Raw genomic sequence first — 25,014 nt, forward strand, 5'->3', positions numbered from 1 at the left:
TAGCAGTTATTAATTATTGTTGTTAAATATTATGATTATAATTATAATATTCTCAATAGCTCAAAATTAACGTAGAATTGAAAACAGTAGTTGACGAAACAACTAATTTATTGAATATTTTATATGCATTTTTTTTATATTCACCATTATATTCAAAAAATATTTTACGATATTTTGGGTTACTCAATAATAGTATGTCAATATTTGAGTCGCCTAGAGTCATAACTCACATTTTGTCATTTTGTCATTTTTTAGAAGTGATTCTAAAGGCATTAATCTATATAAAGAAAAATAGTTCGCTATCAAAAGTTACTTTAAACCATGTGAAATTGTTCAATGAATAATGTGGGTTCTGTCATCAAGGCCTTTCTAACCAATCAGGGAGCTCTATTTTCCATAGCTGTGTGTTTGCAGCCTTAGAAGTATTATATACTAAATTATAGTATTATAGGCCAAAAGCACTCTAGCTTTACTCTGCGAACAATTTCATCAAATGAGGATCTCTTTTTGGCCTGCAAAGCAGTTGAACATGACTTTCGTCTTTGTTACATTTATTTTCAAATCTACTTTGTTGCTGACTTCAGCGAGTTCCTGCATTCTGCTTTGAAGGTTTTCTGAGTCTTGCGAGAAAATTACTATGTCATCGGCAAAGCGCAGATGACTCAGGTATTCTCCATTTATGGGGATCCTTTTGTCATTCTAGTCAAGTTGCCTGAATAAGTCTTCAAGGGTAGCTGTAAATAGTTTAGGTGAGATTGTATCACCTTGTCGGACTCCTTTGCTGATAGGAAATCTGCGCGATGGTTTATGGAGATTGACAGATGCTGTTGCGCTACTGTATATATTATTGAATATATTTATATAGCGCCCAGGGATTCCTTGTTTTCTGAGTGCGTTAAGTATTGAACATTTCTTTATCGAATCAAATGCCTTCTCATAGTCTGTTATAATGTTATGTTATGTTATGCAATGTTTAATTTGTACAAACGAATGTGCAATAATTCATGTGGTAGCTACGCAAAATAAAATAAACTAGCTTGAAATTAGTTTGATTAAAAAAATATGATGGTTGAATCGGATAATGTACAGAAAGACAAAATTGATTTAATTTAGTATATTAAATATTAAAAAATAATATACCTTATTGACAGGTTATGTGATTTTTTTTGCTATAATATAATATTAGGGGTATATTATAAATAATACTTGTAAAAAAAACCAATTAAAACTTATAAATGAATAAGTGAGTAGTATAATATAATATTTTATTGCTGATTTTACAAACAGTTTAAAATTAATTGCTCAGAGACTCGTTTAACAGTATTTCGTTTTAAACTTTTTTGTGCAAAAAGCAGCTACCAGATTCAAAAACTCTAATTCAATTAAGTAATATTGTTCGAAAACAATGCAGATTTTTTTATTTTTGCAAAGTTTTTACGTAAAAGAAACTCGCCTACCTTTGTTAAATAGCTCCCTGAAGAAAAAAGCATACATAAATAAATAAAATAGCCAAATGAAATTATGTTTGTCGTTAAAGGCAAGTGTTGCCACACAAAGTGAGAGGGTGGGATAATTCCCGGCTGAAAGGTAGTTGGTGGAGAAACAGGAAATGGCTGCATGGAAATAATAATCATCCGGGGAAGAAAAAGAGAAATGCGAGACGAGAAGGGTAAACCCCTTGCCAAATCACGGACAAAGAACTCTCGGACTGAACTACTTTTCCTGACTTTTCCCGGTCGCTATAATTACTCATTACAGAATGGGATAACTTTTGAAAAAAAGAATCGTTATTTTGAGTAATTGCCACCCTTTTTGTAATGGCGACGGGTGTTGAGTAAGGGTAATAATATGAGCTTTTGAACAATTAAAGAAACCTTCGCCGATTTAATGCCTGGTTATATTGCGGTACAATTATTTTAGGCATCCTATTACATGAAAGGGGTTTTAAAATAAGATGATTTACTATATTTTTTTAAACACTTTATAATAATTGTTATCATAATATAACGTTATACAATTAAATAACTATTTTATTATTATCACTTCCAATAATATGATTCTAATAAATGTTTTTCTTTTTTCTTTACAGGTAAGTGTACCTGACTTATGCAAGTGAACATTGAAACAGAATAAAAATAGTATCTAAGGTAAAATAATATTTATTATAAATCACATTGTATTTTTATATGTTTAATTATAATATTACTATAATTATAAAGACGATAATATATGATGTGCCCATAATGTTCATACAACTGAAATGTTGTATAATCTTATTGATTAAATTTTAATGGTGGAGTATAATTTGGGATGATTGTGGATGTGGATCCAGGCACTAACCTTGGTGTTGTTCGACTTTATGGCTGGAGCAGGTCCCGGATCATGCACTCACGCACAAGTATGCAAATGGTTCTGTTTATAACTCAAACGGTACACTGTGGTTTTGGGGTTAATAATGACACTCGAAAGAATACTCGTTTGGTGAGTCACTCTATATGCGTTTACGGTTGTTAAGTCACAAGAGCCGGTATCACAGCTTGCCAGGTGTTTAGTTCACGGAGTTTGTAATGACACTCAAATTAAATTGTTGCTTGGACGACGGTCACACTAAAGCAAGTTGACATGGTCATGCTCTACAAATAATTGACTGCTTATAAATCACGGTCAACTGATGACCCGTAATTATGTTGAGCGCTTGGACTTGCGACAATAATTTGGATTAGAGGCTGGAGAAAATATTGCGATGAGGGCGACCATAATTGGCCCGATCAATGTACACTCACTATATTACAGACGTTCTTATATCTTATCAAATATTATTTAAATATGTAATTTAAATATAGTAGTATATTCAAATATCGGTCACATTTTCAATAATCTAAAATAATTGTAAATACAGTATTTTTCAATATACTTTAAATACGGTACGTATATACGTTAAAAACACATAGAATAAATACGAAATAATATAAATAATTTATTGTATATATGTTGTTGAATATCAAGTAAAAGTCTTAAAAACATTGAATGAAAAGCCAGTGGTAGTGAATATATTCCATTTTGCATAACTCGGGTCCAACTACTTTTCTTCCAAATATATTCATAGACTTGAAAAGTCGTAAAAAGCATTCCCAGCGTACATAAAGCTTTCCAAGTGATAATATTTTTTTTTACAATGTTTACTTTTTGGCGAGAGGCTACCAGATTTTTTTATGCTAAATTTCAGTTTCACTTGTACGTGAAATAGCTGTGGGCAGGATTTTTCAAGCTTTGAAGCATTCCCTCGGGCATAATAATCGAGATAAACCAGCTTAATATATTGACTACCCCTTAAAACACTGTTAACTTTTTGAAATGTATATTTCAAGCTCTTTTGGTTAGTGTATATTTTTAGAAAATGTGAAATGTGGAGTTTTTTTAAAAAAGTAAATATTTACTTAAATGATTTCATAGTTTAAAAACCTATAATTTTAAAGGTCATTGTATCAGTCACATTTGACCCACTGGTGGGTGAAGGCTTTTCTTATTGTCATCACTCTTCTTGGTCTTTAGACTTTCGATGCCACATATTTCCACTAAACTTTACTACCTTATCGATCCAGCTTAATCATCCTTTTTTTGTTAATCTCTTAGTACTCACATTCACATTTCAACAGAAAACATTTTTTTGATTATTTCTATAAAATAAAAGATATTTTTTATGTAAATTAGATACGAATTTATTTTATAAACTCATTATTATAACATTTATTAAATAAAATATCACTGTCGATGATGTATTTCTATCTTCAGTTTGTATTTCGACTTTTAGTACACTGCTTTTATTCAACGTTGGTTATCTAAATTTGGTATAAATTAATTTATTTTTCAATATGAATACACAATTTAGATAAAGTAAATTTTGTTAATAATTTATAGATGAGATAATTATCAGATAAGTTAAAGGTGATCAGATTGCTAGGTTTATGAAACAAAATAGAAAATGACGAGTGTGGGCTTGCATCGGTTTTCATTTTTTTTTCAAGATTAATATGATACATTCGTCCTTATCTTGCCATAATATCATAATATATATAGATAATATACATATATATAGGATCTTTAAATATTTCCATTTTATGTCACTGTTAAATATTTACATAAAAGTACATTTTAAAATATTAAATTGAATACGTACAATACATTACACCTCCGCTATTTTAATTTTACGTACAGTCTATACTATAAAAAATAATAGACTCTAGACTGGGACATAAGTCCTATAATATAATTTATTTAAAATAAAGTAGGTAAATTTCTAACAATCATTCTAATTTAGTTTTGAGTTGTGAAATTTCGTTGCACGGGCTAAATTGATCTTAGTATGTAACCGGAGTTACAAATCTAACAATGACAAAGTAGCGATTTTGATTCCGGAACCTACCATCATAAATCATCGTAATATATATGCATTTTGGGTTGACATCGCTTATCACTTCTCCAATTTAATAATAGAAAAATATCGGTTCTTGTTTAAATATCAGTTGTTTGTTATCCCAAGGTATTGAACTAACCTGCCATTGATAATGCCAATTGATAGTGTGAAGTTATGTTTATCTCAATTGCTTCCATTATCATAATTACTCTCTTACGTAAGAGTGGGTTTAGTTGGACGTTCTTTTGGCGTTTCACAAAATATAGTCACTCGGTATATTCCTCGCTTTTTTTCAGTGTTTGTCGTTATATGTAGTGTATTTTTATTGTATTATTTAATTTAACTGAATATATTATGTTAAGATAAATATATTGTGTTGATTATTTTTTCAACGATAACATTACATATACATTTATCTTAAGCTAAAATTATACCGGCAGACTTTCAGGTGGATCGTCTGCTCTGATCGCCGTCTCGATCCTACTCGCCGATTGCTCCCAAGTTAGCGTCAAAATAGAATAATTCATATTTTTCTCGCATTACTAAATCGACGATCGGTTATAGTTAGAGTTAGATCGATGAATACTTAGATCACACAGTAATCGTCGATTCTACTGTCATTTATCCAAATAGGATCATATAGGACTCAACAGTGTAGAGGATTGTATGAAATTATGAAAGTATGTTATCCACTTGCTCAACCTATTAGGTCCATACTCCAAAAACAAATTGAAAAATAATATGCGTATTTTCCAGACCAAATATTCGAACCTGAGACCCATAATTTATAAGCCGACGCTAATAGTATAAACTGCTTGGCCATCACCGTTCTTTATTTTTGGAAGTTTACTTAGTGTTGGAAATTAATTATAAAATATATTAAATTATTTCCTATTGTCAAAACAATATAAATATTTTACGACAAAATAATATGTGAGTATTATTTATTTATCATGTATTTCTGGGTTATTTACAAAATCACTACTTAATATGTTGTCTTGAATAAGAAAGAATAATGTTTCGAATAAAAGAAAATGACTCGGCATTAAAAAAGTACGAAAACAAAAAAGTTTTAAAACAGCTTCCTTTAACTTTCTGGCTTCTCCGTATACCAAGTGAAACTGTTTTTGTTTGCAAATTGCCTACTATTTTACATTTAACCAAATTCATTGAAATCGACTATAGGAATTTTCTAAACTGCACACATAAAAGTAAATAGCATCGTAGTGTGTGCATATTAGCAAATCTTTTTAGTAAGCAGTTTTATAACATATTATATGGTACTTATAGTTTTTTAAGGCGTTATATTTTTTCATTTATCCAAATACACGTTAAATTGTCTATTTTTATTAATTACTTTAAATAAAGACACTTTAAAAATAAGCTAAAAAAAATCAATTCAAATGTGTGTCGATTACACTAGCGAAGAGTGGAGGTAGGCTGTGAAGTCGACATAAATACTACACATTAAACTTTATCAGTCATACATATTTGTTTTCATTGAACAACAATATGCAAATAATATTGGTTACTTTTAAAAATTCATGCGTAAACCAAACCATTATTAGATAATAGTCAAAAAATATTTGTCTATCTATAAAATAACTAAAATTATGCCATTAAATCATACATAGTTTTAGATATTTATAGATATATTAATATTTTTTATCTCGTATGGTTTGGTTTAGGCCGGGTTTAATGAATTAAAAAAAAACTAACCAATATCACATGTAATAAGTATTCTTAATTAAACGAAACCAAATAAGTATGACTGAAAAAGTATGCGCAATTTTCATCGGATCGCCCATTGCATACCTAAACTATTATGGTTGATATAGGCAAGTTTTAATTTATTTTTAAAAACTAACCAACACTATTTGCAAATTCATGTATTAGTTTAATGAAAACAAATACGTAAGCATGACAAAATTTAGTGTGCCTTATTTTCATAAACACATATTATAACATACTATTATAGTTGCTAAAGTGTTTGTCTCTAAAGCCGTCAAATTGAGTTTGAATTCTATATTTTAAAATTAATGAAATATATTTGTTTCCAATGTATTAACTATTGTTTATTATAAATATAATGTAGTTTCTAATTAGTTTAAAAAAATAGTTCATGTTTTGTTGGTTTTATGACGTCACAAATATGTTTAATACTAAAGCTAGGGATGGCAAACCGAATGAATATATCAATACCGGTATTTCGGTATTTCTTATTGAATACCGGTATTAATACCAGTATTCATCAAAACATATTGTTGAAAAAAAGTAAGTACCTATCAATAAATTTAATTAATTAAATTAATTAAACACTACTTATAGTAACCTTAGGTACCTACCTACATTTATTTTATTATGTCGACTTTTATAAAATACATATGTACTTAAAACTGCTAATTTTTATAAATACTCCTACTAAAAATCTCTCTCAAATTCAATGTTTGTTGGATGTACCACCAACGTTGGATCAATATTAATTATTGAATAATCGGAAATATTTGGCACGAATGTTTTCTTTTTCAAAATATGTTAATTCATTGCGACAATTCATTGAGTATATTTGAGAGATTTTGTTTTAGAATTATATAACTTTTTTTTGGATTAAGTCAATATATTTGCGTTTTGATAGCATAAAACTTACACTTACACAAATTTAATATACAATAAAGTAGTAAGTAATGATAAAACAACATTAAATTCATTTTCGAAAAACACAAACGTGTACTCTTTCTTAATACCGAAAATACCGGTACTTTGGATTTTTGAAACCGGTATTTTGGTATCGATAAATGATTGAATACCCGTTTTGAAATATCGGAATTGTAATCCCTAACTAAAGCACCCATTCGTCAAAAATCATCACATTATATTATTAGACCACTTCCTCTTTTTTATGGCATGCCGTCATATTATATGGATGGGTCGTAAGTAAAATTTTTTAATTTTAATATTACTAGTATACTAATTAAAATAACACAAGATATTTTTACTAAAACAATGTTGTTGTTAAAAATCTCGCTACGTATTTAAAATGATCGTTTCAGAATAATGTTTCTTTTCTCATTTAGCCTTCTCAAGGTCGCATACTGTTGCTTTTTAGTGGGGATTTTATTTCGTGAATTAAAAAGAATGAAATGTCGGCATTTTTTTTGATCAAACCACAAATTTTCTTCTATTTGTTTAAATGGCCGTAAAAATGGTTTGCAAGTAAAATACGGTCTGCTACCGCACAGCAAACAATTAACAACAGCGGTGTCTGTTTTTATTTGGCAAACAGTTGCGTAGTAAATTAATTTTGGTTACTTTGCCCGGTTTAAGCGGTGAATCGCTCTATTTGCCGGCGGTTTGTGCATTTTCAAAGCAATAAAATATGTACTCCCATATTTTGCCGGACAATGTGTTATATATAATATGCTAACATCTCAAATTTTGGAGAAAAACTATGAATAATAGAAACCTGTTATAAGTATTTTATGGCCTCCTTCAACAGCCAATACCATACAGGTGTAGGAGTGGTCGATGTGAGGATCGATGGTGTTGTAGATGATAGACGATCGTGGTTATTCGCGGAGAAGTGAGAGTTTATTTATGGTTACATAAGTACAAGGGTACAATCGATACAATAATATAAATAAACTGACAGTACATATATTGAGATAGTAACGGGCGAAGTACTTTGATTTGAGTGACCTTTTTAATGAATTATTATTCGCTATTTATACATAAAATTAATATCTAAACATTATAATTTCATAAATAATTATATCGATCGAGTCGGCAACTAAATGGCATTTCCGGCAATGAGCATACCAGTAGCTAGGAATTTATTATTGCGGTCATATAATTTGATACTATGGAAATGGATATTAAAATAATTTATCATTGCCATACAGTTTTTAATATTGCCGATCAATCTGCTGACATAAATAATGAGTTTTTAATCGCCATTCAGATATAACAAAGCCACTTATTGCTTTTATTCAGTTTTGAGCTATTCAAATCCCGTGTGCAATAATCTTATCTAAATTAACCAACTTTTTATTTGCCTCCAACTTCGTGAACTAGAATACACATAGTCAGTTATTGTATCTGTGACTTCGTTTCAGCTGTGTATTACTAACTAATGCTCAACTCAAATGAGCCAAACATTTTTTCCATATTTTCATCATGCACCAAATTTCCCAACCGTGAATGACAACTGGCTTTATTAGTTTTTTTGCACATGATGTATTTCAAGTGTCGTGGAATGTAGACCTTTCGTATTTTAATTAAAAGTTTAATACCCCCGTGCTGCAAATTATATATTGTATAACATCTTGTGTTAGGTATTCTACAATCTAGAATATTTCAGAATTATTTGGAGTCCTCACATCCCACATATTGAAGTTGGATTGAGTTCATAATAGATATCTTAATTTTTTATTATACAGACATTTTCAACTGAGGTGAACGAAATCGGTTCAGTTATATTTAATAATAGTGAAATCAATACGGTAAAATTTTCATTTTATTTAAACTAATAATACAATACAAAAGAAAATATTTATTCGACTCGTTTTCTTCTGTGTATCCTATCAATGCAGTCCTTGTCTATTCAAGAGTGATTTCACTTTTATTATGGCATTTTGAACTTCTTCGTGGGTTAATTTACAATCCTTCTATTGTACTGGAAAGTACTCATTTTCGTATTCCCGCTAATATCACATGTAACTTTGCGGTCTTCACGATGTTATGTACCGTGCAATTAGCCTATTTGATAGCACCATAACCGTTGATTTATTTTACTATAACTTTATAAAGTGTGTGGACGTTTTTAAAACATGTATAATTATATCTATTACTTTAATAATTTTAATATTTAAATACAAATTTACTGTCGTATCTTCTTCTTTCGTATTTTATATCGGTTGCTATTAGAAAATTAGTATTTTTATCATTTCATGATTATTTTCAATTGCATACTATTTTTTGTACATTAATTTTTAGAATTGTGGTGTATTGGCAAATAGCTGGTATGCCATAAAACTATTTTGTAATTGTAATTTTGTAAATATATGAGAATAGGTACATAATATTTTCTAGTTTTTCTGCTGTATCTAGTGATAGTTTCATTACTCTTTGGCTTATATAGCACATATTCAAATCTAATTAGAAGAACTAGTAAGCTGAAACCAGTCTTTAAATTCATTTTAATGCTTAAAGCTAAAATTTATCTGATTTAAATAATCATATACAAATAGATAGCCAAGCTTCATGGTTTTAAAAACAATTGCTTTTTATGTTTTTATCCTCAGCATTCAACGTTTCCAATTTAATCCTTACAGCTAATATGGAGAATGAGTCTGCAAATCCATATTTGAAAGTATTGCATATGTGAAAATTTTTGCCGACATCATGTACACGAGAACTTAAAATATATTCCAAACTACCTTTCTCATTTGATAATACATATTATCATATAAATGTAGCTGTTATAATGATGATATGGTAAACTTAACAAAATTCAACATAGATGAGTAAACTTCCTGTGGTAGAATGTTTATATAATGATTATAACATAGTTGAGTAAGATTTTGCAAACATTATTAATTCGTGGATGCAGCGATGATATTATTTCACCGTATAGTGCATCTTAGATGTGGCTGTGCTTTTCAGTAATTGAGTAATTAAATAGTCACAGAATATCATATCTAGCCCTTTGTGAATAGTTAAGAATAGTATGAACTATTGTTCACTGTAAATTGTATTATTTATGACATATAAATAATAAGTATATTTTGTAAGACCTTTGCATATCCATACCACATTTAAATTAGGTAAGTACCGTATTTTATCTATCTATACCCTATCATGAGAACTATTAGCACTCATATCGGATTAAGCAGTCGTTAGATCTGAATATAGCAAAAGAGAATTTATACAGTAGATAAATCATGGCAGGTCAAATATAATATCAATTCCATTAATATGTCTCACTTTTCTAAATGCAATAAAAAAGTTAACCTTAGCACTCACGCTTGACTATGAATTTTTATTCCAGCTGCATTTTGCGGTGGCCATTTATCCTATCCCACCACCATAAAAATATACATTATATAAGTGCAATGGTAACCAAGGTCGTAAAACATTTTATTGCATTCTAGAATTGCATATCTACTTGAGTTATATACGTATCTCAGTATTTACTGCAGGGTAGGTTAAACTGCGAGTCGGTACCACAAAATGCAGTCAAAGAGATGCTTGTAAAGTAGACTCACGAAGAAACATAACGTAAATCGCTTACTATTCACAACACTTAGTATTTTTTTTCTATAACAAATTTTAAATACATACCGTAAAATTAAAAATAAAAAAACTTCAAGACTTTTTAATAAGTACACTATCTTTTCTTGGCTATTCTCTCATGACTGATAATCATGTGCACTCAAAACCTGGCTGATACACATTTGCACCCCTAACGTCTCTCTGAGTAGTGAGACTATCCTCTGTAAACTTTTTTAATAACTGGTGATGCCTTTTTTTCGTACATAAAAGACTTTAAACAATTCGGGGATGAGCCGGCAGTCTCAAACATTTAATAATTCAATCGATCACATTTGCGTGCACTAATACATTTGTCATGGATTGTTTCCATACATGTTGTGTAAAAAAGTTTATGCCGTTAATTTACCCTTAAATATCATCCATAACTTAAATATTGCATTATTTTGATATTTCGATGTCGAAGGTAGCCAGGGATCTTTGGGATTTTTGTTATATCATTTTTTTCTAATTCTAATCATAATTGCACAATATTTAATTTATATTCGTAGCTTTTTTTATAAATACATGTTAAATATCAAAATATTATTTTGATGTACATTATTCAGAATTCGCTTATATTACCGCTGTTTATATTGGTTTTAAAATAGAATTTTTGATTGGTTCATGAATAATTCACAATTAGCATAAATTTTGTAATTTGTAAATTGATTTTGCACACTTATTAGGCAATGCGGAAAGCAACAAATATTTTGAGGGTCGTAAAATATTTAAATCAGTAACTGGCTATATTATATCGATTTGCCACATAGGGTTTAAACTACAGTACTTTTACTAAATGTATTCATCTGATTTATTACATACATAAGAAATATATCGCACACTTAGTACATTTACCCTTCCCATAGTGCCTACATCATAATTATAACATAGGTACTGTACTAAAAAACATGTCATGTATCCATTGTATTTATTTTAATCTAACAGCATTAGTGAATATTTTATGAAATGTAATTTATTAATATAAACGAAGTTTATGAATTATATGCATATGTTGTAAAACTTACAAAAAACAAAGACAAAAGATAACTTACATCTGAAGTCAATAAACATTTTATTCGAAGATAAAAATAATTACACAAATATTAAGAATTCACCCTAGATAGGACCATCTAAAGCACTTTTATAGTATAAACAATTTAATACACGATGTTAGAACAAATACGTATTTTAGGTAAGCAAATACTTTCAGAGAAATCGATTACTTATATTCTAATATATAATGCAAATTGATTGGCTGATAAAAAAAATGATTTATAACGGAAGACAATGGAGACTACTCAGTAATTTTTGTTGTTGTTAAATAAAGTCACATAAAATTTAGAGGTCAAGATATACTGTCGTTCTAGGGGTGAAAAAATCAAATTGCAACACAAAATGTAACTTATAATCGGACAAAATAATTAGAAAAGGTGACATTGTATAGTGCGGGATGCAAAAAATTTATGAAGGAGCTTGTCAATGTACGTTCAATAAAAAAAAAAACAATTAATAAAAAGTTTAAATACCATTTTTTGAATTTATACTTCTTTTGGGGTGGAGTGAAAGAGAGAGAGTGAAATTGAGAGCTGCGCGCGCATACCGTTACGAAAGTGCGCGACTATATCAAGTTAGCTGCGAATCAATCATCTCTATAGAAATGCAAGTTTGATAGTAGAATTTTTGTTGTTCCGTTGCCTAGGCAACGAATTTATTATTGTCGACCATTTGCAATTTATTACGTAAACAAACAACTAAACGTCAGAGTGACAGTTGTCACTTTAAAAATAAAAACAACGATAAATAATAATATAATTTAGTAATATAAGTTAAAGTGTATAGAAATAAACTATCGGCGCTCTAAAAAGCTCAAGAAATTCTTGAGTGTGTAATTTAACAAGACCATTATGAGCTATTCGAAGAATCTAGGTTATCACAAGTTTTGTTTTTGTTTTGTTACGCCAAAGAAGTATAACTTCTAACGCGCGTACATAAGTACACACACCGATTTTTTATTATCACTTTCAATTTGTTTTTTTTTTTAAACAAACGATTCCAAATTAGGCTAAAAACAAGTAGTATGTACTACCTATTATAAATTATTATTATATTTTATATTACCGATGAGACGTTTAATAATAAATCATATTAACATCTGCAAGTTTATTTTATATTTGATGTTATCAGATATGTTACATATTATTTTATACGGAAAAATTGCTATATCAAATATCTGAAATTCGCTAAAATTTTGAAAAATATGGCTGCTTAAAAAAATGAGCCACTCTGTCATTTTGCATTTTTGATCGTATTCTGTCAACAAAAAAATATTTCTTTCTCAGCTAGCATGAAAAATACTATTTTATTTCGCAAGGTTGTTATCGAATAAACCACTGTCGATTGTATGGCGACGCTTGGTATCGAGAATCACGTCTCGATTTGCATGATAGCTCCCCCGAGAGCGTGTCTTCATTGTAAATTCAAAGCGATAAAATGCACGAAAACAAAATTCATCATCCACCACATCCTGCAACTTGTCTTGGTTTCTTTACATTTCAAGGTACTTTGAACTATTTACAATGTTACACTATGTACATACGATTGTTAGTTTCATATTTAACTAGTTAATGTCACATCAAAATAAACACAATTATCAATCAAATAACAATAATCATTAATACAAAAAATACCTATGATAGATACCATTTAACACAAGACAGAAAACACTACATAGCATTTAGTTTAGGTAATCGGTACCGCTGAAAAAGACAAAATACTTTCTGGCAAAAAACACTAACTCGTTTTTTATAAACAAATAAAATAACTTAAAAGAAAGGAAAATTGACTTTTTTTTACTATAACTTTCTTATTAAATAAACATTCTTTATTTATAAAGTCATCTTTTTTACGATTACTTAAACTCACATGATAGACAATTTTAAACATTTGAAAATTTTCCAAGTCAAATCTCTCAAAACTAGTATTCTCTTCTATATTATTTAGTACTTGTACGAATATGCGAAAATTGATGAAAAATAAATTAAGTTTTATATTAAAAGTATAGAAATATGACTAGATGATTCAACGCCATGAACTCGGAATCCATGAATATCATGGATTCCGAATCCCGGGTCTGGAAATAAAAAATTACATGGTGTTTTTGTTGGACCTATTCAACATTCGCCCATTTCATGTAAAAAATCAGTTAATACAACTTCCACCATGTGGAAACCCATATTTTATGATCTTCTTGGAATCGGATATGGTTAACAATTTGCTTCAAATAAATTCTAAACTCTACAATAAGCCACAAGAACACATAAAAGAAGTACACAGTAGTGAAACAATCACAGAAAATCAGTCAAGTTAATAATATAAAAAGACAAAAGCTCTACGTCTTTATAAAGCTATTATTTTGCGACGTCAATAAAGTAAAACGAAATGTTGTCTCTTATTTATGACAGCACAAAACAGGGCGCAATACGTTATTAAAAATTTTACATAAATATAGGAAAAATTTTAAGCAGACCATTTTTTAAAATTTCAAAATGACGTTATTGTTACCTATACTTAATAATATTTAGGGCTCTGTTTGGACGGTTTAAAATTAGATGAGCTGTAAATCAAAGGCTTACTTGAAGGCATTGCATTATAAATATTAGAGTCCAATATTTATGCAGAGCTTTGAAATACAAAATATTCATCCCTATATTCCAGAAGACTTGTTAAAATGATGGACCCTTGTTTTATAATATACAACGTAAATTATTAATCATATTACTAGATATCAGGTGTTAATCAAATTTATAAATAACGTCCTTGCTCCTGTGAATATTTCTTTTCATTCCAAATATATATACGATTTAATAATATAAGATTCTTATTAACGACAATAATAATACATAATATTATATAGATAGTCAATAACTTTAGTGTATTTTAAAATTATCCATATATATAATATAATAAAACTCAGTATATAACAAATAATTTAGAGATTACAATAATTTGTCTCGTATATTAAATTTATTCCACAAAAACTGACGTATTTTTTAAAAAGACCGAGCTATCGTAAGTGTACTTTAGATAATTTCAAATGTCAACCCACGTCGTATATCTTACGGTTGATAAATTATATATTTAGTTACTTATAATGATACACAAACAATTATTAGTAATGTCAATATAATGAGTTATAGTATATGATAACTGGCATTACATAGAATCACTAATCAAATATTATTATAATGTAATTGTTAAACAGTCTATTTAAATACATGTATTATTCTCGCGTATGATTATTTTCTAAATGAAAGATATTTTATTTTTAAAAGGGCAATACCTCTTGACTAATGATCACGTTGGATTCACATGTATTCAATGATTTTAATGTTATGAGTACTATCATTTAAAATAACAGTTTACCAATTTTATTCAGACATCAAAAAGAGATTGATTAATTATTCACATAATATTTTGTATGTTTTGAGATAATCAAAGTTCAATGATTTCAATTTTGTTGTTGTTTTGCATGTGTGTAAAGGCAATTTTTGCGGTTTTAATTATACAAAAATGTCAAAAACGCATATTTTGTAGATATACAATTTTACAATGGAAATGAAGATATGACATTTCAAAAAAACCGAGCACTCTTTGGCTTAATTAGATATCGCATCAGAGTTATTTTGAAATACCTAGTGAGCGTTTTACGTGCGAAGTTTTTTTATAACCACGAGGAATGAAGAAACTCGTATTGAGTTAGCAATAATGCCCACTATCAAATACCATGCATTGTTCCTTTTGTTTCTGTCATAGAGTTAAAAATGTGAATGTAGCATTAGAGTTAAAGTACATCATTAATTTTAGTACTATGCCATTATCATTGCCTTATTTTTATCAGAAAATAAAGGTGCAAATTGTGTGGAGATGATAAACTTCCCCCATCCACTTATAAAATGCTCGAAGGGTTTCGACAAATAAAAAGGTTGCGAATCTCAGTCTGTATTATATTATCTAATGAGATAATATTATGTTCGTTCACTTTAATACGACATGCAATATTTCTACAGTATAAATTTATAATACAGACAGGCGCTTTGTGTAACTTCATTTCGATAGATACAGAATAATGACCTACAATATGTTTTGTGTACCAATCTATTAATTATTGATAATGTGATGAATAAAACAAAGTATATTATATTATAATTTGGTCTATCAAATAAGAATATAAATTATAATACGTGACAGTAGTAAGTTACGTTAGTAACTACACACAAGTTTTACAAACTTACATAATGAAAATTTATAAAAATGTTATTCAATATGTGGCATCATTCGTATTTTTTTCTCTCGGTTTATCAGTTTTTATTTTTTATTCATCATGGTCAAAAATAATTATTGAAAAAGTGTTAGTATTAAAAGAGGATTCTGAGTTATTTACTTGGTTTAAAAATACCCCTGTCAAACCTGTAATTAAGATTTATATATATAATGTGGCAAATGCCGACCAGATTATAAACAACAAATCCAAACCAATTCTTGATGAATTGGGACCGTACGTTTACAGTGAACAATGGGAGAAAGAGGATGTTAAATTTGAAGATAATGGTACGATATCATATAACAGAAAAAGGACTTATATATTCGATGAAAATAATTCATTTGGTTCAGAAAGTGATATGGTTATTTCTCCAAATATTCCATTTTTGACTCTTGCATCGCACCTATCAAAACATAATAATATTTTACCACATTTAAAAGACGTATTGTTTGATAATATAGATTGTAAAATATTCATCAATGTATCTGTCAAACAACTACTTTGGGGATACGAGAATCCTCTAATTATTAAAATTAATTCATTCTTGCAATTAAAATTACCGTATGAAAAATTTGGAGTATTCTATGGAAAAAACGGTACATCGAAACATCGTGTTAGTATATTTTCAGGTGTAACAGATATGAAAAAATATGGTTTAGTAAGTAGCTACAATGGACATACTAAATTTTCGCAGTATACTGAAGAGTCTTGTTCAATGATAAATGGCTCAGAAGGTGCCATGTTTCCACCTGGAATAACAAAAAATACAAAATTGTATATTTTTGCTGCTGAGTTTTGTAGATTATTACCATTAATATTTGAGAAGGAAATGTGGAATCCAGCTGGTATATATGGTTATCGATTTACACCGCCTAAAAATATATTTTCCAGACCAGAACTGAATAAAGATAACTCATGTTTTTGCCCTAACGAAAGTGAAAATTGTCCTGCAAACGGACTTCATAATATCTCAAAGTGTTTTAATAATGTTCCAATATTGTTAAGTTTTCCTCATTTCTATTTAGCTGATGACTATCTTCGTAGTGCCGTTGAAGGGATTTCTACACCTGACCCTAATAAAGACAAATTTCAAATCGATGTTGATCCTATAACCGGAACGGTTTTATCGGCACAGGCTAGGCTCCAAATTAACTTTGCTATTTCTAGTGTCAAAAATATACGACAAATGGAAAAATTAAGGAATATTATTTTTCCTGTTTTATGGTTTGATGAAGGTATTGAAAATCTTCCTGACAAAATTAATAAACGTTTGAAAACATGTATTAATGCACTTTATATAGGTGAGTTATTATTAGCCGTTATTTTTTGTTTGATTGGAATTATATTGTGCTTTTACTCATTAAGAAAGGAATCCTGTTTTAATATAATTAAAAATGTAGGAATTTATAATTAAAAATATATGTTATAATAATAATTATTGTGTCTATATCATTTAGGAAACATTTCATGCATATGACTATTATCTATTTGTTCTTTGATAAATTGTACTTTGAAATGAGAAAATCTATATCTATTTCTATAAATTGATAATTTTAATGAAAATATTTAAATCAAATATAAATATTCATTTCGTATTGTTTTTCAATTATGCTTAGAATTAGTTACCTACTATATTATTTCATAATAAGTACTAAGATAACATAAATGGTTAATATAATATGTTTTCAGAATTGCACATTAAGAATAAAAACCCGTTTTAAATTGAACTATTGTTTACTTTTATGTAATATTATAACCTATAACAATTTAATAAAAAATAAAAACGTTTCTTTATATATTATGTTAACATCAGTATAAATATAATACATATGTGTGTATAGTTACCCTGTTTCTACTTTCACTGTTAACTACCAATTCCACACAATCGATATACTTATATGTACTACAATTTAATATTTATTCAAAAAAATATTCTTCAACTTTACGTAACATTTTTTAACTACCCAATAATCCTTAAAATATTACAATATAATTACAATTATTCAAAAACTGACTATTAATACTCACCCTCCTGTCGGTGGATATCTGAAAGTTGGCAATTCGTAACATGAGAGTATGATGACATTGTGTATTTTATTTCGTTATTGACTGAAAACTGTACTAAGTATATTTTGTTTTTTTTCTGTTTTTTTTATTTAAAAACTTACTCCGATATTGAAGTAAAGTGATTGTAGTATTTTAAATTTGAAAAATAAAAGTCTGTTACCTAGATACTACTATTTTAGACTCACCTTGTGAATATAGATATAATATTACATTGCCTTGATTTATCTGTCATACAGTACAACATTACGTATATTTTTAAGCGAAAGAGTTTGCGTCTTTGTTGCCCGATCGCATAAATAAAACACACACATTCCGCCCCACTCATATGAAATATGTTTTCACTGACACCCTTGTTAACTTAAACCATTTACTGTATTGTATTAGAGTTTCGTTATCTTATAAATAAAAAATCTATTTTTAGATAATAACAATGAAACTCACGTGACATATACTGGTTTTATCAACATATTATATACCTACAATCTATATTGGTATTTAAATCGACGAGCTCTTTAGTTATGAATATTGTTACTCTAAATTTCTATACTATTACTAATTAAATAGTATTATTGAGCGCATCTACAAAAATGTTGACAGGTGGCAGTTTATTTAAATGAAGCTATTATCTTTTTAAAAAAGGTAAAGGTAAGTTCTTCAAGGGTACATATTTCAACGCTGGTAAGGGTGGCAAAGTTCTCATTTATATCACGCATAAATCGGAAAATATATTCTTACATAATATACGATAAATCCGTCATTACTCATATTTCTTAAATGAAATGCTATGATTCAGTGAAGTATCTGCCGCAATGGGCTCGCATAAATTATGTGACGCATTTGCACCACAGTAAATCCTCTTTGGGCCGTTTCGTGAAGGGTGTTTCTCGTTTTTTGGCCCACCTGCGCTTAAGTATTTCACATTGAAAATACGACGCTGCAACGAATAGAGCTTTTGAAGGCATTTTTTTTTACAAATTTTCACAAAAAATAGCACTTTACCTATCTTCGGTGGAGAATTATTACACTCATTCATATCTTTTGGCATAATAAATGGAGATTTTGAGCGAAACAAAAGTATGAACTATTTTTTTTAAATACCCTAATATTTTGTAAAATTTTATACAAGATTTTATTAATTCTTTTAAGGCATAAAAAAACAAATATTTTGACTTATATAATATATCTTGTGTAAGTATGTATATGCGGTAAATAGAAATGGCTCATCGCTTTCTTCTTTAAGTTTTAAAACATATAGGTAATAATATATAAATTATGATATTTTTTTTATATTGATATCAATAGAACTTTGCATACAAAAAAAAAAGGAAAATAAATCGAAAAATTTAATAAAATATGCTAAATTAACCAAAACGCGTTTGTGCGTTAAGACTAAAGTTGTTAAATGGAATAATTATTACAGATAAACTATTAGTCAATTTCATGCAGAAATATTGTAAATCACATATAAAGTAAAGTTGTAAAAAATAAATTTGATTATTAAAATTAAAATTATTTGTTTTATATAGGTATTAGGTACTTGCTAATTATAGTTATTTTTTCCCAACAGTCTAAAATAATTTGTTCTGAATAGGTACATGAAATGTAAAAAAATAATCTTGAAAAATAATATGATCAATAAAATATTTCTTTTATTCAACAAATAAGACACAAGATTTCAGAATGTAACATTATAAATAGTGAATATACATAATTTAAAAACATCTCATGCATATACACACTAGAAAAAATCATTTTTGTAGAAAAAAATACGATTCCTGATGGGACTTGAACCTGTAGCTGGATTCGTAGGTATTAGTACCTATCTTAATTTAATAAACATACTAATACCATTAGCCACCATTATAATGCAATTCAATAAGCATTCATGTAACAACTACTAGTTAAAATTGTCGTGATTAACTAAGATGCACGTAGTTTAATAGGAAAAATTGGCGCGAATCCAGCAGATACAGGTTCAAGTCTCGACGGGTGTCGTATTTTTTTCTAGAAAAATGATTTTTTTCTACTAGGTATGTAGATATATGCATTAGATGTTTTCAAATTATGTATATTTAATATTATGATCTTTAATCATAATATGTGTGTTTGTTTGAAATATTATAATACCAGTAAATTTACTATTTTGAAAACCGTGTTAACATAATCAACTAAGTTTTTATTTTAATTTTGCTATTGTATAAGTAGGTAGATAATAATAATTGCCTAATATATCTCATAGCATAATGATTATATATTGACCTGCTACAAATAAATAAATTTGCTATATGAAATAGCTTGCATGTAATTTTAACATTATTACTCTTTTTGAAACTTTTGTTAAAACTCTTTTAATTTAAATTTTATATAGTTCGACTCAATTTTTATGTAAGACGATTTTTTGTTACATGTTTGTCTGATATTCGTTTATCATTATTTATTGTGTATATCTTCATATAGCTACGTTTAAATATATTGTTCTGTATTATATTCCTGTTGATAATATTATTCGCGGAATTTTCAAAAAAATAATGGCAAATAGGGCTTATTTCGATATCAACCAAATTGATAATACAATACATATTATCGTTCGAGTGTATTAATTTCGGTTGATGGAAACCACTGAGTAGTTGACAAACAATAGGAAAAACTATCTCGATAACTAACATGTGTTACTTTGCGCGGAAAAAGATATGACAGGATTATGTTATATAATTTGGACGAATAAATGAGGGTTTTCCCTTCAAGGTATAATAAGCCGATCCCTTGGAATCTATATCACGATTTTATTAACAGTGGCATACATTGTGACGGGGGTTTAAAATAAATTTCGAATAATTTATCGGCATGTTATACATATTTGCTACCAGTATTAATTTAGTGGAAAGAATACTTCTTCATTATTTTTAGAACCCGGATTCGTATCCATCCATGGGCTACGAGCAATTGAAAAAATGAACACTCAATTTACAGTTTGCTGTTGGGTCGCAAACTCAACCACACACAATATCAATAATTTGCATTTGTTTAGTTGTTTGCTGTGTGTGCCGATTTTTATATATTCGACTGTGTTTAGGAAAAAAGGCGTAACCCTCGATTTTTCGAAAAGTGCATTTATTAGATATTAACAATCTATACAACTAAATACACATTCTATAAAAAGGAAATAAGCCGCAAATGCCAGTTTATTATCTAAACTTAGGTTTTAATTGAACTTTAATTAAGTTTTAATTTAAGGAAAAAAGCATTTACCTTAAATTTTAATGATTTTCTGTAATAACTTATTTAATATATTAGTAGATCAAAAAGATATTACACCAAATCATCAATCATCATGCACCCAATGTCTCTGCTTATTTTTTATCAATATTAAACCAAAATTATTCAAAGAACTTTTTTTCCTCTCCTGTAAAAATTTTTCTGCGTGGGTTACGTCTATTTTCCTAAACACGGTCGAATGTTACTTATATAACCTTATTATTACATTATTAACGTAAATCCAATCAAACTAGAGTAAGATATTATGTTGGCATATAATTGTTACGATTTAAAATAAATTTTAAGAATTATTAGTGGATTTAAAAAATTAACTATAATATTGTGTGAAATATCATATTATTAGAATAAGCTCATATTTATGTAAAATTTTAACCGGTCTCGTATCTCGTGTCACATAAGATGAAAAAATAATTGATTGGATTTCGTAGTAAAAACTTTATTAAGAAAATCTCTTTATTCATTATTGTCTAGATCTAATTTTGATTGTAGAACCGAGAAAATGATTGATTATATAAATTATTATATCATAGTAAATTCACATTTATATAACATAATATATTTACCTAATTAAAATGTATTCAACTAAACTAGTTATCCAATACGCGCGATATATAACTACAGTTAGGCGCGTAAGTCCCTAGGATTCGCACCTAACTTTAAGAGGCCAATTTCGGCGACCTGAGTATAATGAGAAAAACATAATATATTATTCTTATTAAAATGCCCAAATAGGTTTTCATTAATTTATTTAAAAATGTGTGTATTCTTCCTTTTTGACATAAGGGTAGTAAATACTATGTATGAAAAATACTTATTTAATAAATACAATAAAATTGTACTGTAACTTATAATATATATTTACCTATTTTTATCAAACACAGTTATTATGATCCACCACTGTTTGTCAAACTATATCCTTGTCAAGCGTTTTATTTTTTTACCCCTGTGTCCCTTCAATCCTGTTGTGCGAGGAGTGTACCCCATTCCCCCTTCTCATTCTAAAAGAATATCCTATTTAGGCTCATCTTCTCCAAAAAGCTTTTTACGTTGCTCTTCTCTCTATAAATGTTTCATAATATTTTGTGCACATTTCTATGAAACCATTTTTATGGTTTATTTTTCATCTTAGCTCAATAAAAATATGATGGATGGCCACAATGGAGGATACTTATTACCATTAAGTTTTTGTTATTTATTGCATGTATAAAAATGCTAAAGAAGTGGTATTTTTAAACCTCTCATTGAAATATATTTAGCCATTGTATCCTAAGTGCTAAGAAAGAAGCGCAAATATTTTTTTATAAGAATAATAAAAAACACTATACCTAAATCATCCTATTTAGACATTTTATAATTATTCATATATGAGTATTGTTATTTTATATACTAATAACAAAAGACATGCTCTTAAATTTCGATCAATATATATTATATAAGTATAGTATATCAATGATATAATATGCAAATTTAAAATATAAATACGTTTTTTTCTTCGTATACTCTAGTTATGTAGGTACCTGCTGATCTCATAGCCTATAAAATTTATCATGAATCTCGTAGTATTCCATTGCATATTTTTGTTTTCTTAAAAAGAAACATTATATGATTATGTACATATTATGCAATTTGATTAATATTTTTAAATTGTTATATTTATATATATCAGTACATATATATACTTGATAAGACTCACTATGTAGGTATGTACCAAAAGATTTTTTTATACGTAATAAATACCGAGAAATAGACACATTTTACATATTCAACATATTATTCAACACAATCAATTTCAATCAAAATTATAGAATTGATATTTGGTTCATTCGATTCATTTTACACTAGTACTTATAGTAAATATTCAGTATAAAACCAATTTTTTTAAAAAGATTTTATAGAATTTTAGGGATAAAAATATGCAGACATTACCACTTTGTTAATTGGCCGATATATTAAAAGCAAAACATTATTAAACATACATTTATTATTTATTAACCTTGAAGTTTTAATGATATTCTATGAAAGTTTCTACGCCAAAATACCAGTCAACATATTTTATGTACCATTATAATATAGTAGACGGTTAATATATCCCGAATGTCTAAAAATAAAATATTTACGTTGTTACCACATAATACGTCAACATAAAATATAGCCAGCTCGATAAAAAGGTAATTTCAAAAATTGGCAATAAAATGTAATTGATTAATCCCGACAAACAAGGTATAACAGTGACTGTTAAAGAAACCAACACAATAAAACTATTCAATGTTGCTTCGGTGGCTCGTGTAATATTTTTTCTTCCTTGTGACAGTGCTACGAATAGCAGTCGCAATATGGTGACCAAGATTTTGTATACATCTCAAAAGAAATTAGAGAAAATCATTTCGAGTTTAATCATTAAATAATACATGTTTACTTGCTCGCTCATCAATAATATTATTTTTATGTACAATAAAGGCTATAACAAGTGTATAATATATAACAATAAAACATGTTAAATTTTGAACAAAATTTGAAAAAAACCATAATTGAAACGTCCATTTGAATTAATTTCAGTAAATATATGTGTTATTTTATTATTACTAGCAAACAAGTTGAGCTGAACCATTATAATATTTTATAAAGGTTGAAAAGGCCTTTGAGATACAAATTGGTTACCTTCGTCTGTATAAAATAATACTGAATCATAATACTTTAATTCGTATATTGTAGATAGCCTGAATTGTATACATTAAAAAATGATAGATTATTATAACAGACGAGTATTACATTTAACAAATTCATCCGTAATTTGACACTCTAAAATAATGTTTCTTACATATTTAACTTTTTATATACTTACATTTCCATAATTTATACTCTTTTGACGATAAACAGCTAAATTTTACTTGACTCTTACGTTAAACTCTGTTTTTAAAATTTTTTTTTTGTATTTACGTAAGAAGATAAATGTAACTGTTATGTGTACTTTGTAAACTCTAAGTTCTATGTATGATTTGTTTAAAGAATATATTATGTGTTAAGGCCACCTATTTTGTATAATTTTATAAAATAGGTAATCTTTGATATCTGGTAAGTTTACATAATTTAAAAATATATCAAGAAATATATGAGGCGTCTATTTCCAATACCCGCCAAATCCACACGCAAGCACTTTTGGCAAATGGACATTTTCTGTATAAGGAAATTACATGCTTAAATTTAACAAATAAAAATGCACGTATGTTAAGAAGTATGAATCTTTAGGATTAAACAATAAATTGCCGAAATATTTTCGTTTTATAGTATAAAAAATGCAAAACCCGTTTGGAGGTAGCGGAGTTTGATTGTTATCACAGGATTTGGCGGAGTTAGTAAGTAATCACTGTTGGATTTGGCGTCGTTCGATGGTAATAAATTAACATTTGTTTCAGCATGATACAGGGTTACCAGCAATAATTATGTAAGTGCAAGTTTTAGTTTTAAATATTTTTATTGAATAAAAATGATTCCATAATAAAAATAATGACATAAAATAATAAACACTATAGAGTAGAGCTATAGCTACGGGGGTTTTCAACTGGAAAACAAGGAAATTGTTACCGCCTTATTGAAAATGTATACAAAATAACAGCTAATTCGAAAAAAA

General features: G+C 28.1%; 2 protein-coding genes across 2 annotated transcripts in view; both read left to right on the forward strand.

Annotated features, from left to right (window-relative positions):
- The window catches only part of Tsp2A (tetraspanin 2A), a 382,418-nt gene that overhangs the window by 35,741 nt on the left and 321,663 nt on the right, over window positions 1-25,014 (forward strand). The gene's annotated exons all lie outside the window — the stretch shown is intronic.
- On the forward strand, window positions 1,654-23,989 carry LOC147063828 (scavenger receptor class B member 1-like). The gene is made up of 3 exons (XM_085958845.1): window positions 1,654-1,669; window positions 16,085-17,323; window positions 23,973-23,989. The coding sequence occupies exons 1-3, from the start codon at window positions 1,654-1,656 to the stop codon at window positions 23,987-23,989; spliced, it is 1,272 nt and encodes a 423-aa protein (XP_085814971.1).

Source organism: Rhyacophila brunnea, unplaced genomic scaffold (assembly GCF_057557595.1).
Source record: "Rhyacophila brunnea isolate RB1 unplaced genomic scaffold, BYU_Rbru_1.0 scaffold_8, whole genome shotgun sequence".
Taxonomy (NCBI): Eukaryota; Metazoa; Arthropoda; class Insecta; order Trichoptera; family Rhyacophilidae; genus Rhyacophila; species Rhyacophila brunnea.